General features: G+C 42.8%; 1 protein-coding gene across 1 annotated transcript; it reads left to right on the plus strand.

The window, feature by feature from the left end:
• Positions 1-402: 402 nt before the first annotated feature.
• Positions 403-14,636, plus strand: LOC131353021 (tumor necrosis factor receptor superfamily member 14-like). The gene is made up of 7 exons (XM_058389692.1): positions 403-558; positions 11,661-12,066; positions 12,433-12,558; positions 12,659-12,814; positions 12,937-13,024; positions 13,318-13,432; positions 14,189-14,636. The coding sequence occupies exons 2-7, from the start codon at positions 11,937-11,939 to the stop codon at positions 14,237-14,239; spliced, it is 666 nt and encodes a 221-aa protein (XP_058245675.1). The 5' UTR covers positions 403-558; positions 11,661-11,936; the 3' UTR covers positions 14,240-14,636.
• The last annotated feature ends 153 nt before the right edge of the window (positions 14,637-14,789 follow it).

Raw genomic sequence — 14,789 nt, forward strand, 5'->3', positions numbered from 1 at the left:
ACATCTGTCCACAAGGGGGCGCTAAATAACACTTTTATACACTTTTATAGGTGTTATTAAGATTTTCAGACACAACAATCTGAATCTTCAAGTTTTCCTTTGAAGTCTTTTTTTTATCACGAAAACAATTCCAATAATAAAATATGACAGTACAAGATTCAGGTGTAAAAAGTGAATTAGTCTTCCTTTTAATCTGGTAAGACAAAGTTATTGTACTTGTCAAAGGACAGCAAAATGTAGCATGAAAAAGAAAAAAGGTTTTCTCTCTTTTTTTTATGCTTTTCAATGCTCAGTGCTTTGACATACCAGGATTTTACAACGATAACATGTTAAACTACTGTTTAGGTTTTTTGGCTCTACTCTAAAAAAAGACTTCCTGTTGTGCTTCCTGTGTGCAGCTCACACCATAGAATGTTCAGAGTTCTGGGCGTGTGCATATTAGATCTACGTTCCTCATGACCAGCTTGATATTGTTGGACTCCTGCTATTTGCTGAATGCATGGATTAGCAGTAAACATCAGTAACATCATGACAGGAAGTTTTCTGTTTGACAAAAAAGTGAGTGAGTAAATTGAGCTGTTACATTTGCACTTTGTGTTGGGGGTAAACTATAAAAAGTGTGTGTATGATCTTGTGCAGATGTGTTTTCCACCGGTGTGTGTTTTTGTTTTGGCCTGAATTTTCATTTAAACTGAAAGATTCTCACATTTTACCAATGACCTATTAAAATATTTTATACCTCTGTACCATCTGGTGTTTTTAAAGAGCCCACAGTGTACACTATTGTGCTATTATTTACTTATTACTTATTTACTATATAATTTCAAAAATTATATATAGTCTGGACATCAGGATTGTACCATCCTCCTGGCAAAATAAAGCTTTCCTCTCAAATGTATTTGAAAAGTTTAATTACTCGAAGTGCATGCTAGAAGCAGCTGGTGCTGAAACCCATGACATACAACTAGTCCTATAGGATGCTGCAGTGGAGATAAAAACAGTTTAATTTTTAAGCCATAGGTTTAGTACTAGGACAAACCCGTATTTTATTTTATTTATAGATTTATTTATACCTTTTAAGTAGTACATTAAGACTGACGCATGAATATTCTTTCTTTATGGTTTTTAAAATACAAAATGGTTGATTTATTATATGAAACAATTAAAAATTGGGTCCACCGAGACGCAAAGACAGCCATTTTGCCTTCTGACCACAAGATGTCAGTATTGTACACCTTGTTGAAAACGCTCCAGGTAACTAACCATCTCACATTGCAGTGGAAAGCTTCATATCTAAATCTAAATCACCATCACTAAATCTATTTACAAGAAACTACATAAAACACTAGACTGATCCGTCATAAAATGGGGCGACGGCGGATGCAACTGCAGAATATTTTAGTGTGGAATGACCAAAAGAGTGACTAATAGACAAAATCAATACAAGTAAACAGAACAGGAGGTGGAAATGGAGCAGACACAGAAAGAAGAGATTAAGAAAATGAGTGAAAGTGCCCTCTGGTGTGGTAGGAAATGTACATGGTGGTCATGACTTACTTACTAACTACCTAACTAATTAACTAACTAACTAACGTCCCAACTGCATACTATATATGACATGCAAAAGTTTTTAAATGATCATTTCAGTGAACGAAGGAAGTGTCATCCACTGGTCCCGTTTTAAAGAGTAACTGCTATCTTTGTTACTCAATCAACAAATTAATTCACTGTCCTTCAGCATTTGTAGAAAATCATTTACATGTATATAGTGACTACATTCAGTGGGATAATGTGCATGAGACAAGCTTGAAAATAAAATGTTATTGTCCAGGTCAACATGTGTTAAAACCAGCGGTTTTAAGGCCTTCTCTGCTGGCCTAAACAGCAGTGATCTGAATCAGTGACTTGCATTTTAATATATTTAATATATTTATGAATGTATATTAAATTATTCCCAATATTCCCAATATTTCATAGATTTCCTCTTGGTTGCGCTGCTTCCAGTAGTGTATATTTATGATAAGAGTATTTATCCAATCATATTTCAGCCAGTGGCTGACATCCTGTGTTGCCAGAATGGAAATCTGCCTTAAGGCCTTCAGAATCAATAGTGCAGGTACCCATAGCTTAAAATAAGTGCCAATGAAATTGTTACCTTAACCAATCAGATTTCGAGTTGGCGTCACTGGGGCCGTCTAGCAGGCATACGATTACGTCAGCAATTTCCCGTCCTTTGATTGGATAGTTGGTAGTCAGAGGCAGCGAGAGATTGCAGTTTGCTACATACATCAAGAATGTCTTTTTGAGAAAGGTAACTGTAATAAAATTGACTATTGCTTGTGAGGTGTGAAATACTGTAGCTTAATTTCTTTTTTACTTTGTTATTTAATGGTTGATTAGTATCTATTGCTGTGGCATCCAGGGGTGATTTTCATTTAAGGGGGGGCTCAGCCCCCAATGAGGGTATAATAGTAAAAAAAAATAAAATAAATAAAATAAAGGTTTGACTAACAGGGTAACGTATTGCAGCATTCCACTGTATTGCATAGATGTGCATAACATTTGACTACTGAACAAGCCAAATACGAGTCTTCCTGATCACACACACACACACACACTTGTCCTCTGGTCCTTGCTCTGTGACTGCGGGTAGAAGAACGCGCTGAAAGACAGGGAAGAGCCGAAGTTTGCTGCCGTTTTCATATGAAATTTAAAGGGGACTGAGGCGATCACCAATTTGTGTACAGTTTATGGAGAATCGCAGAATTTTAGGAGGGCTGAGTAGAAATGGTAGGGGGTCTAAAGCCCCCTAAAATGGCCTAGCGATGCCCATGGTGGCGCCACAATGATGGTATAGAGGTGGAATAATTCAGGAAGGACACCAGTGAAGGCCTACGTGTGAAATTCACGGCCTGCCACTGGTTAAAACACTGCAACAGTCAATTATGCACACACTGTAAAGTGTGCTCTGGATCAACCTACAGAACGGACTGACGGCATTTCTCCCCTGTGCTGTGTGTGATGAACGTGAAGACATGTTCATTCCTTTCATTCCTGTAACGTAACACTAGATAACCTCTTCTAAAATGCATTTCAGGTAATGGATTACATGTAAAGTATAAGTGTTCATACACTTCAGATGCACTCTGTGAGCCTTTGACAGGATATTATTGTACAAAAACTCAGGGTGAGAGCTGCAGAAAAGCCAGAGAGCAATCCATCTGCCTTCCTGCTCAAAACATCCACCAGAATGGTTAGCATTTTAACATTATCTGTGATATACCTGGTAAATTTAATTAAAATTCCTCTGTATTCATTCAAACAGTTTTATGAAATATGTAATTCTTTACAGGAAAAGCTTCAATGGATACAGTATGTAAGAAATGCCCGGAGAAGACATATTCACATGGTTAATGTATGCGCTGTAAATATATTTATTTACAGATGTAAGTCTTTGGGGCAGATAAAAATCACACAGGGAACACTGTAGAGTGATGCAGCGTGGGGGATGCAGATTGTACCTAATGTATCTCAGTTCTACATGTTATTTTGTAAGGGAAGAGAAAAAGATATCACCTAGAGTTATAACAGAAAAATTATATAAGGAAAAAAGCAGAAGGTAAAAGAGCAAATGTACATTTTCATTTATGTCATTTGGCAGACAAACAGGAAATCTCTTTCATCTCCCGAGTCTTCTTCTTCTCCTTTCGGCTTTTCCCTTCAGGGGTCACCACAGCAAATCATCTCTCTCCACCTTTCCCCATCATATTCAGTCACTAATCTCTTTCAGATTGCCTCTTCTACATAGGATGTAGTCTACCTGTGTGCTCCTACCTCCACTCTTGTAAGTCACTCTATGCTCCTCCCTCTTCTGAAAATAAGTGTTAACCACAGCCATGTCCATCCTCTTAGCAAAGTCCACTATCATCTGTCCTTCAAGGTTCCTTTCCTTAACTCCAAACTTGCCCATCACCTCCTCATCACCTGTGTTCCCCTCACCAACATGTCCATTAAAATCTGCTCCTATCACCACTCTCTCACCCGTGGGAATAGTCTCTACCACCTCATCTAATTCACTCCAGAATCTCTCTTTCTCCTCTAACTCACAACCTACCTGTGGGGCATAACCACTAACATTCAACATCACCCCTTCAACCTCTAACTTCAGACTCATCACCCTGTCTGACACACTCATCACCTCCAGAACATTCCTCACAAACTCCTCCTTCAGGACCACACCTACCCCATTTCTCTTACTATCCACACCATGATAAAACAGCTTGAATCCTGCTCCTATACTACGAGCCTTGCTACCCTTCCACCTGGTCTCCTGTACACACAGTATATCCACCTTTCTTCTCTCCATCATCCTTCCTTCTCTCCATCAGCCAGCTCTCTACCTTTCCCTGTCATAGTACCAACAGTCAGAGTTCCTATTCTCAGTCCTACACTCTTATCTTTCCTCTTCTCTCTCTGTCTATGTACCCTCCTTCCTCCTCTACATCTTCGACCAACAGTAGCCCAATTTCCACCAGCACCCTGTAGGTCAATGGCGCCGATGGCGGTCATTGTTAACCCAGGCCTCAACCGATCCGGTATGAAATGAGTACTGATTCGCATGGTTAAATTTGGCAATGTTTTGCACCTGATGCCCTTCCTGATGCAACCCTCTCTATTTATCCAGGCTTGGGATAAATGTCACTAGACTGTGACCCCATGAAATAATCTGCCCAGGTATGATGCAGATAACTCATTCATTGTCTCCCGCTTATCCGTAGCCGGGTCGCGGGGGCAGCAGTCTAAGCAGGGATGCCCAGACTTCCTTCTCCCTAGCCACCCCTCTTCCGGGGGAATTCCAAGGCATTCCCAGGTTAGCCGAGAGACATAGTCCCTCCAGCATGTCCTGGGTCTTCCCTGGGGTCTCTTCCCGGTTGGGCATGCCCGGAACACCTCCCCTGGGAGACGTCCAGGAGGCATCTGAAACAGATGCCCAAACCACCTCAACTGGCCCCTTTCGATGTAGAGGAGCAGCGGCTCTACTCCGAGCTCCTCCCAGGTGACAGAGCTCCTTACCCTATCTCTAAGGGAATGCCCCGCCACCTTGCGAAGAAAACTCATTTCAGCCGCCTGTATCCGAGATCTTGTCCTTTTGGTCATGACCCAAAGCTCATGACCATAAGTAAGAGTAGGAACGTAGATTGACTGGTAAATCGAGAGCTTCGCCTTTCGGCTCAGCTCCTTCTTCACCACAACAGACCAGTACATGGACCGCATTGCTGCTGCCGCTGCACCAATCCGTCTGTCAATCTCACGCTCCATCCTTCCCTCACTTGTAAACAAAACCCCGAGATACTTAAACTCCTCCACTTGAGGAAGGAACACCCCTCCAACCTGGAGGGGACAAGCCACCTTTTTCCGGTCGAGAACCATGGCCACGGATTTGGAGGTGCTGATCCTCATCCCAGCCACTTCGCACTCGGCTGCGAACTGCCCCAGCGCACGCTGTAAGTCCTGGCTCGAAGGAGCCAACAGGACAACGTCATCTGCAAAAAGCAGAGACGAAATCCTATGGTCCCCAAACCGGACTCCCTCCCAGAGCACCTCCCACAGGATGCCACGAGGGACTCGGTCGAATGCCTTCTCCAAGTCCACAAAACACATGTGGACTGGTTGGGCAAACTCCCATGAACCCTCAAGCACCCTGTGAAGGGTATAGAGCTGGTCCAGTCTCCCACGACTAGGACGAAACCCGCATTGTTCCTCCTGAATCCGTGGTTCGACTAAAGGATGGACTCTCCTCTCCAGTACCCTGGAATAGACTTTCCCTGGGAGGCTGAGGAGTGTGATCCCCCTATAGTTGGAACACACCCTCCAATCCCTCTTCTTAAAAAGAGGGACCACCACCCCGGTCGGCCAGTCCAGAGGCACTGTCCCTGACTGCCACGCTATTTTGCAGAGACATGTCAGCCAAGACAGCCCCACAACATCCAGAGACTTAAGGTACTCAGGGCGAATCTCATCCACTCCCGGCGCCTTGCCACCAAGGAGCTGCTGGACTACCTCAGTGACTTCAGCTTGGGTAATGGATGAATCTACCTCTGAGTCCTCAGCCTCTGCTTCCTCTATGGAAGGTGTGTCAGTAGGATTGAGGAGATCCTCGAAGTATTCCTTCCACCTTCCAACAATATCCCCAGTCAAGGTCAGCGACTCTCCACCAGCACCATACACAGTGCTGGCAGAGAGCTGCTTACCCCCCCTGAGGCGCCGGACAGTCTGCCAGAATTTCCCCGAGGCCAACCGATAGTCCTTCTCCATGGCCTCCCCGAACTCCTCCCAGACCCGAGTTTTTGCTTGCACAACCACCCAGGCTGCAGCTTGCTTGGCCTGCCGGTACTCATCAGCTGCCTCCGGAGTACCATGAGCCAACCAGGCTCAATAGGTCAGATGACATAACCACAAAGTCGATCATCGACCTCCAGCCTAAGGTGTCCTGGTACCACGTGTACTGATGGGCACCCTTATGCTTGAACATGGTGTTCGTTATGGACAGACTGTGACTAGCACAGAAGTCCAATAACAAAACACCACTTGAGTTCAGATCAGGGGGGCCGTTCCTCCCAATCACGCCCCTCCAGGTAACACTGTCATTACCCACATGGGCGTTGAAGTCCCCCAGTATAACTATGGAGTCCCCAGACGGGGCACCTTCCAGCACCCCTCGTAGGGTCTCCAAGAAGGTTGGGTACTCCACACTGCTGTTCGGCCCGTAAGCCGAAACAACAGTGAGGCCCCTATCCCCCACCCGAAGGCGCAGGGAAACCACCCTCTCGTTTACTGGGGAAAACTCCAACACATGGTGGCTGAGCTCGGGGGCTATAAGCAAGCCCACCCCAGCCCGCCGCCTCTCACCATGAGGTAGTCCAGAGTAGTAGAGGGTCCAACCTCTCTCAAGGAGTTGGGTTCCATCGCCCAGGCTGTGCGTGGAGGCGAGCCAGACTATCTCTAGCCAGTACCGCTCAGCCTCCCCCACCAGCTCAGGCTCCTTCCCCCCAGTGATGGATATGATGCAGATAACTTCTACTTTCAAATCTAATCACTAGATTACATTATGGACATTTTTACTCTTCCTGCATGTCTAGACTTCCTGATTAACAATCTTCAAAGGGCAGTGAGTGAGACTTTTATAAGTATTAAACAATTAAGCAACACAGTTTCTTGTAAAGTCATTGACACTGATTACCTGTTACATGTCAGAGAAACAGCTGAAATGCAGCTCATCAAGAAAATTCTTTCAATAGCTATGCAGTAGATAGAGAGTATTGCTGAAAAACACCTACAATATTTGTAGGACAGTTAACCCCCAAGTTAAATCATCCGTGGATTATTTCGCTAATTTAATTAAGGAAGTGTTTGAATACCCGGCGGGAGGCAAGGATGTTTCCGTTCAGCTGCTGGAATTACGCCAGGGGGTGGACACAGCTGCGGATTATGCTATAAAATTCCGCACGTTGGCAGCGCAGTCGGGATGGAATGCTACTGCTCTCATGGTGGTTTCCGCGAGGGGCTCAACCCGGATTTACAAGCAGAAATGGCATGCCGCGACACAAAAGTCACGTTGTCTCAATACATTTCCACAGCCATCCGTCTGGATAACCTGCGCCGCCAACACCGACCTACAGCCACCACCTCACGCCCCCTGCCGCGTTATAAAATGGAAGTGCAACTGTACACAGAGGATCATTCTGAACCCATGCAACTGGGAAGGGCTCGAGTCACAGCGGAGGAGCGTAAATGGCGTACTAAACACAACCTCTGCTTCTACTGTGGGAAACATAGAGTGCTCCAATGTCCTGAAAAACCATCTACGCCACAGGTAGAAACCATAGTACGCTTATCCAAAGTTTCTCTTCCGGCATATCTCCTCTTTGCTCATTCTCAGTTTTTTGTCACAGCATTAATTGACTCAGGCTCGGCGGTCAACCTCATGGACGAGACTCTGGTGCGCGATCTTCACATCCCCACAGTCCCATGCATACCATACATACATACATCGTCCATGCCTCGCTACTTCTATCAAAAGCCCAGCTTCGTCCAGCCCCACTTCACTCCCTCCTGAATACTACGACCTACGTGAGGTTTTCACTAAGGAAAAGGCAACCAGGCTCCCACCACACAGGCCATGGGATTGCACCATAGAACTCCTCCCCAACGCCGTACCACCCAAGAACCAAGTTTACCCTCTCTCCATCCCGGAAAAAAAGGCTATGGAGGACTACATTGAAGAGGCCCTTGCAGCAGGTTATATACGGCCCTCTACATCTCCGGCGGTGGCAGGCTTCTTCTTTGTGGAAAAGAAGGATGGAGGGCTCCGACCATGCATTGACTATCGCGGTTTGAACGCTTATCACAGTGCCTTACCCATATCCTCTCCCCTTAGTTCCAGCCGCCCCTGAACAGCTACAAGGGGCCAAAGTATTCACTAAACTCGATCTACGCAGTGCCTACAACCTGATCAGGATAAGAGAAGGAGACGAATGGAAGACTGCTTTCCACACCACTAATGGACACTACGAGTACCTAGTCATGCCTTACGGACTCACTAATGCCCCGGCGGTGTTTCAATCCATGATAAACGAAATATTCAGGGACATGCTCCACAGCCACGTAATAGCCTACATTGACGACATTTTGATTTACTCATCAGACTTGAAACAACATGTTTCCCACGTTCGAGCAGTCCTCCACCGCCTGGCTACCCATAACCTCTTCGTGAAGTTGGAAAAGTGTGAGTTCCACCGCTCCTCCATCACATTTCTTGGTTACGTGATCTCTCAAAAGGGAGTGGAGATGGACCAGTCCAAAGTGTCTGCGATCATGTCCTGGCCTGAGCCCACCAATGTGAAAGGCCTCCAGTGATTCCTGGGGTTTGCTAACTTTTATCGCCGTTTCATTCGGAACTATAGCACCATAGCCAGTCCTCTAACCTCGTTGTTAAAGGGTAAACCACAGAAACTAAAGTGGACTGATCAAGCCCGAACAGCCTTCAATAAGCTTAAGCACAGCTTCTCCTCCGCCCCTATACTCCGTCACACATGACCGGATTTACCTTTTACAGTGGAGGTGGACGCCTCGAACAGCGGGGTGGGGTCAGTACTCTCTCAACGCCAGCCAGAGTCAGGCAAACTACATCCATGTGCCTTCTACTCTCGAAAACTAACACCGGCAGAATTGAATTACGACGTGGGCAACAAGGAACTTGTAGCTATGAAGGTTGCTCTGGAAGAGTGGAGACATTGGTTGGAGGGGGCAGCTCACCCGTTCCTCATTCTCACTGATCACCGTAACCTTGCGTATTTCCGAGAAGCAAAATGCCTTAATTCACGCCAAGCCAGGTAGGCATTATTTTTCTCACGGTTCAAGTTCACGGTCACCTATTGTCCCGGCTCGAAGAATGGAAAAGCAGATGCTCTCTCCAGAATTCATGAGGTCAGTGAGTCACCCTCACACCCTAATAATATCCTCCCACCATCTGTTTTAGTAGCCCCCATTCGTGGGGATATCATAGGAGAAATTGAACAGGCTTACACATCCGAGGCTCCACCCCCAAATTGTCCACCCTCCAAGCGTTATGTCCCCACCACGTTCCGTCTAAGACTGATCAGGTGGACACACGAAAGCCCCAGCTCCGGCCACCCAGGCATCCATCGTACGGCCCAATTGCTGCGTCAAACCTTTTGGTGGCCTTCTCTTCACGTAAACAGGTGATTCAAGCCAATCACCGACGCCAACCCCATCCTACCTACCAAGTGGGTCAAAAGGTTTGGTTATCCACTCGCAACCTGAAACTCAAACTGCCCTGTCGTAAGCTCAGCCCCAGATTCATCGGTCCCTTCAAAATTATTCGCCAGGTTAATCCCGTTTCATTTCGCCTAGAGCTGCCTGCCTCTTACCGCCTCGCACCCACTTTTCATGTTTCTCTGCTCAAGCCCTATCACGAGCCACAAACCGCGGGCCCCACTGCCCATGAGCCACCCCCTCCCCTTGACATTGACGGTTCCCTCGCCTATCGGGTTCACACCATCCTTAACTCACGTCGTCAGGGCCGCCGCCTCCAATACTTGGTGGACTGGGAGGGATATGGCCCGGAGGAGCGCTGCTGGGTCAATGCACATGACATCCTGGACCCCGCTCTCATAGAAGAATTTCACCTGAACTTTCCCCACAGACCCGCTCCTCGCCCGAGGGGACGCCCTTGACGCCGAACACCTGGAGGTGTTCTTAGACGGGGGGGTTCTGTCACGAGGCCTGAACACCAGAGGGAGCCATCGCCCGAATATTAACTGTTTCTGCTCACTTCCGGTTCAGTGACGTATAAGAGCAGCACGCTATCTCAGTCACATCGCGAAGCATTGTTTCCTTAGTGTTACCTGCCAAGCCTTGATTTAGCTATTATCTAGTTTCCTCGTGTATGACCCTGCTTGTTTTCTTCTGACTTCGTTTTCTGGACTAGTGTTTTGGTTTTGACTTTTTCTACGTAGCTTTCTGGTTTTGACCCTGTTTTTCCGTGACCTCGACCAAGATCTTAGCCTTCGGCCCTTTACATTATCTGCGAATGGATTCTAATGCTCCTATGTCTGACGAGACGTTACATCATGTCATCTAGTAGCTAAATGCCACATTTAATCCTCCCTATATCGTGCACTATCAAAATCACCACAAAAATGGGTGTTTTTAAATATCCAGGTCACAATTGTGAATTCCATATTTTTTGGACCGCTTGATTTGTCACAAGGCAAAATGAAATGATATTTTTGCTGTCGACGTGGATTTTATACTGTAGGTTCTTTAAACTTGGTAGCAGGGAGTCAGCAAAAACCCCGCCTTTGACTTCACTACAGATAGCAATGTACTGCACTAAAGGAAAGGGGAAAAACAGGAGGTGTGTCCAGGGAGGACTCGCTGTTGTATTATACATGCAGAAACAGAAACTAGACAAGCATATCTAAAATTCAGTCCGAGGGACATGTTTACTTCTTAATCAACTGAATGCTCATTTTTGCACCGGAAGCAGAGGGTGTAAACAGATGACACGGCCAAGTAAGAATCTATACTGTGTGTGTGTGTGTTCTCAATGCCATGTCTGTATTTTTTGACATATTCACTGTGTACTGGGGTGGTATCAGCTGTTAGAGGAAAATAATCAAGTTCATTTCTTTTTAATGTCATCCTCGGTCAGGTTTTATTCCTTAATAGCCTTTACAATTACCAAATATTGTAAACACATTTTTTTAAGTAAAATCATTAAGAAGAAATATTTTACTGTTTGCTGTAATACTTGTGGAGCTTGACCAATTTAGCCATTTACTTTTTATAGTCAGATAGTATTTGTTCTGTATGCCTACTTTTTTTTATTTTCTGTTTCCCAAAGCCTAAACCTTTACTCAAAGCCTTTACTTAAACTCAAGAAGAATAACCTAATAGTAAATTCAGATATACTCTCACCATCCATGTTATTAAGAACAAATGTATGTGTGAGAGGGTTATATTGGTAGATTGATAGGAAGAAATATGTAGAGAGAGAGAACTTTGTTGTTATTTTTATAACAGAAATCCTTATAGACAGATTCATATATCCTAAAACATTTGCTTTTCTTTTTCAGATTCTTCTCCAACAAATTTGAATCCTTGACAAAAATCGAGAAAGTCTAATACAGCTTTAAAACAATTCATAATCTGCATCAGCAAATATCTCCAGAATTGAAATTTCCAATTTAACCAGAATCGGAGTAGGACTACCTACAATGGGAAACTTGAAACTGATGACCTGGAAGCAGATGAACTGAACAGAAAGCAATGTGGCAGACCATGAAGAGGGGAGAAAACATTATTTTTATTTTTATTTTTATTTTTTGAGCCATCTTATCAGCACTTTTGCAATGGTGTCCAGTTTGGTGCATATTTTCTGTGTTGCTGCCATTTTCTTCCAGAATATTGAACTGTGTATTTGCACTTGTGAACAAGATGAATATGAGATAAATGGAGAATGCTGCCCCATGTGTTCACCTGGTAATGTGATTTATGGTATTGCAGAATATAATATAACATGCATATAACAGCAGAAATCTGGTTTTATAGTATGGTGTCCATTCTCCTCAGATCTAATAACCCTTTTCTCTACCATAATAAAAAAGACAGCAATTATGTTATACAATGTGAAGTGCTGAGATGATAGTTTCTATGCATGATGCAGATGAGCACCAGGTTTAAAGACAGTCCCAGGAACAATGATCAATTCTCTGGACCAATCCCAAATTTAAAAAAAATGTGTGAAAAACCTGTTCATTATTTTACATTTGATTAATTTCTTTTCCATTTATAGAGCTTAATTATGGTGTAAATACAATTATCAGCTTATCCTTGCTATGTTTTTAGGATACCACATTGAAAGTCATTGCACTGAACTCACCGAAACAACCTGTGCGCCATGTCAAGGATCAACATACTCTGCTAAGCCTAATGGCCTTCCTGTTTGCTCTAATTGTACAATGTGCAGTACTGGTAAACATATATTTTATATATAAATTTGTGTGCATTAATTATTTACAATATTGATTAAGTGTATGAGAATTTCTGTACAGCATTTTTGTGTTTCTTATAGTAAATAGATTAAGAGTAAAGACAAAGTGCACAAGGAATTCAGATACCGTTTGTGAGCCTCTGGAGGGATTTTACTGTACTGATGAACACAGGGGCAGCTGCAGATATGCTGTGGAACACAAAAAATGCACCCCTGGACAATACATAAAGCAGAAAGGTTGGTGTAATGCACTTTTATAGTACTATAAAGTTTCCCAGTAGCACTTTTTATTTTTGTTAGTGGGTTGCTGGATCTATGATGATATTTACTGTGACTGAGCAGGACTCATATGTTTGCAGGAACAGCAGTTAAAGATACTGAATGTGCATTGTGTGAAAATGGTACATACTCCAAAGGCTCCTTTCAAATTTGTAAACAACATACAAAGTAAGTGTTCACTTATTCTGAGTCAGAAAGTGATTCCCTAAAAATAGGAATAGGAAGCTATTAAAGGAAAACTATTCAGATCTTTAAACTTGTGATCTTGATCCTGTTTGGATCAATTCCAAAGTCTTGTTAGTTCTTTAGTACTGCTTACAATTAAAACTCCATAAAATGGGGGAGAAAAAAACGTGCAACCCGTTTATTTGAGATCTTGTTCTAATGAGAATCTTGAGTATCACATGGACCAACAATGCACTAATGAGACATGGAACACATACTTTTGATGTTGTATGTAGGAGATTCACTCCAGCAGCTCTAATAGCTGTCATCATAGCTGCAGTGGTGCCTACAGTTTTGACTTTGTTTGGATTTGCTGCATTTTATGAAATAAGACATAACACGTCTATGGAGGTAAGTGTTTCATATTAATCTATAACAGATCTATTATAGATTTATAATTTAGTCTTTTGATACTTAGTTTTTACATTAACTTTTACATTATAAACATTGGCATTTTTTCCCCAATCTGTTTCTAAATTAGCTTGTACTGCTAAGAAATTCATTCATACATCCAGACATGATTATTACAGTTTCTGTTACAACTTCAACCCCACTCTCTATTATAAACTGTAGTAGGGAAAACAGAAGCTTATGGCATTAAATGAATTTATTTAATATTTTTCCAATGATACAAATTTGTTCCATATAATGAAACTTTAAGCCATTGTCAAGCTAAGACATAAGAATCAATGTAAAGACATGTACAATATGATAGTGTTTGCCCTAATCCGATATACACACATTTTATAATGTTATCAGTCTTTTACAGTTTTATAGTTTTATATTATGAAAATGTATAATATAAAACTATAAAACTGTAAAAATTATATATAGTTTTTGTTGTATATTTCATTTCCTTTCATGTGCCACATGTTCTTGAATGACAATAAAACTTTCCTTGATCCTTGATCAGACCTTCACCAAAAAACTATTAAGTAAAAATGACCTGGTGTGAACAAAGAACACAACTTAATATACATTTTATATATTAGTTACGTGCATAAATGTCCTTGTGGGAATGCCTGTGTTTTGTTCTCTCTCTCTCTCTCTCTCTCTCTCTCTCTCTCTGTTTTGCCTGATCTTTTTTTTTTCTGTCGAATATCTTAGGCTGCCTCCCTTGACTGCCGACTGGCTCACGCAGTTGTCAGATATCATTAAGCAACGCGCTGCTGACCTATCCGCTGGGGTCCAGAACAGCTTTCACTCACACCACATAAAAAGTGGTTTTGCTGTAAATTCCACCTAGTGTACATTTAAAGTACTATAGTAATACTCTAATGTATCTGCTGTATCAACAGAACATTTGTTACCACTAAGAACACAGAGGGAAACAGATTTAACCAAAGCCCTAAGAAAAGTTTTTCCCCTTGTATTTTACAGTTTCAGTATTTTTAAACATTACATAGCTGATGCTAATGTATTTTATTTTTATATTAAGCAGATTAATAGAATTTTTATTTTCAGAATAGTTCTGAAAATAAAAAGAACAGGATACGAAATGCATGTGTGCATTTCTGTGTATGTGATTGTGTTTATGTTCTCTCTCTCTCTCTCTCTCTCTGTTCTACATTTAATTTAAATAAAATTTTTAAACATGCCTCGGCTCCAAGTGTAACTCGCTGCATCAAGCTGTTCTCAGGGCTTTATCTGTTTTCTAAAACTAATACAAAACTAATAACCAAGAAAGTTGTGAAATTGTGAACCAAGA

Source organism: Hemibagrus wyckioides, linkage group LG05 (assembly GCF_019097595.1).
Source record: "Hemibagrus wyckioides isolate EC202008001 linkage group LG05, SWU_Hwy_1.0, whole genome shotgun sequence".
NCBI lineage: Eukaryota > Metazoa > Chordata > Actinopteri > Siluriformes > Bagridae > Hemibagrus > Hemibagrus wyckioides.

Coding starts and splice junctions, on each gene's coding strand:
- LOC131353021 (XM_058389692.1), top strand. CDS start 11,937: ATGGTGTCCAGTTTGGTGCATATTTTCTGTGTTGCTGCCATTTTCTTC. Junction 13,025..13,317: donor ATTTGTAAACAACATACAAA/GTAAGTGTTCAC, acceptor TGTTGTATGTAG/GAGATTCACTCCAGCAGCTC. Junction 13,433..14,188: donor GACATAACACGTCTATGGAG/GTAAGTGTTTCA, acceptor CGAATATCTTAG/GCTGCCTCCCTTGACTGCCG.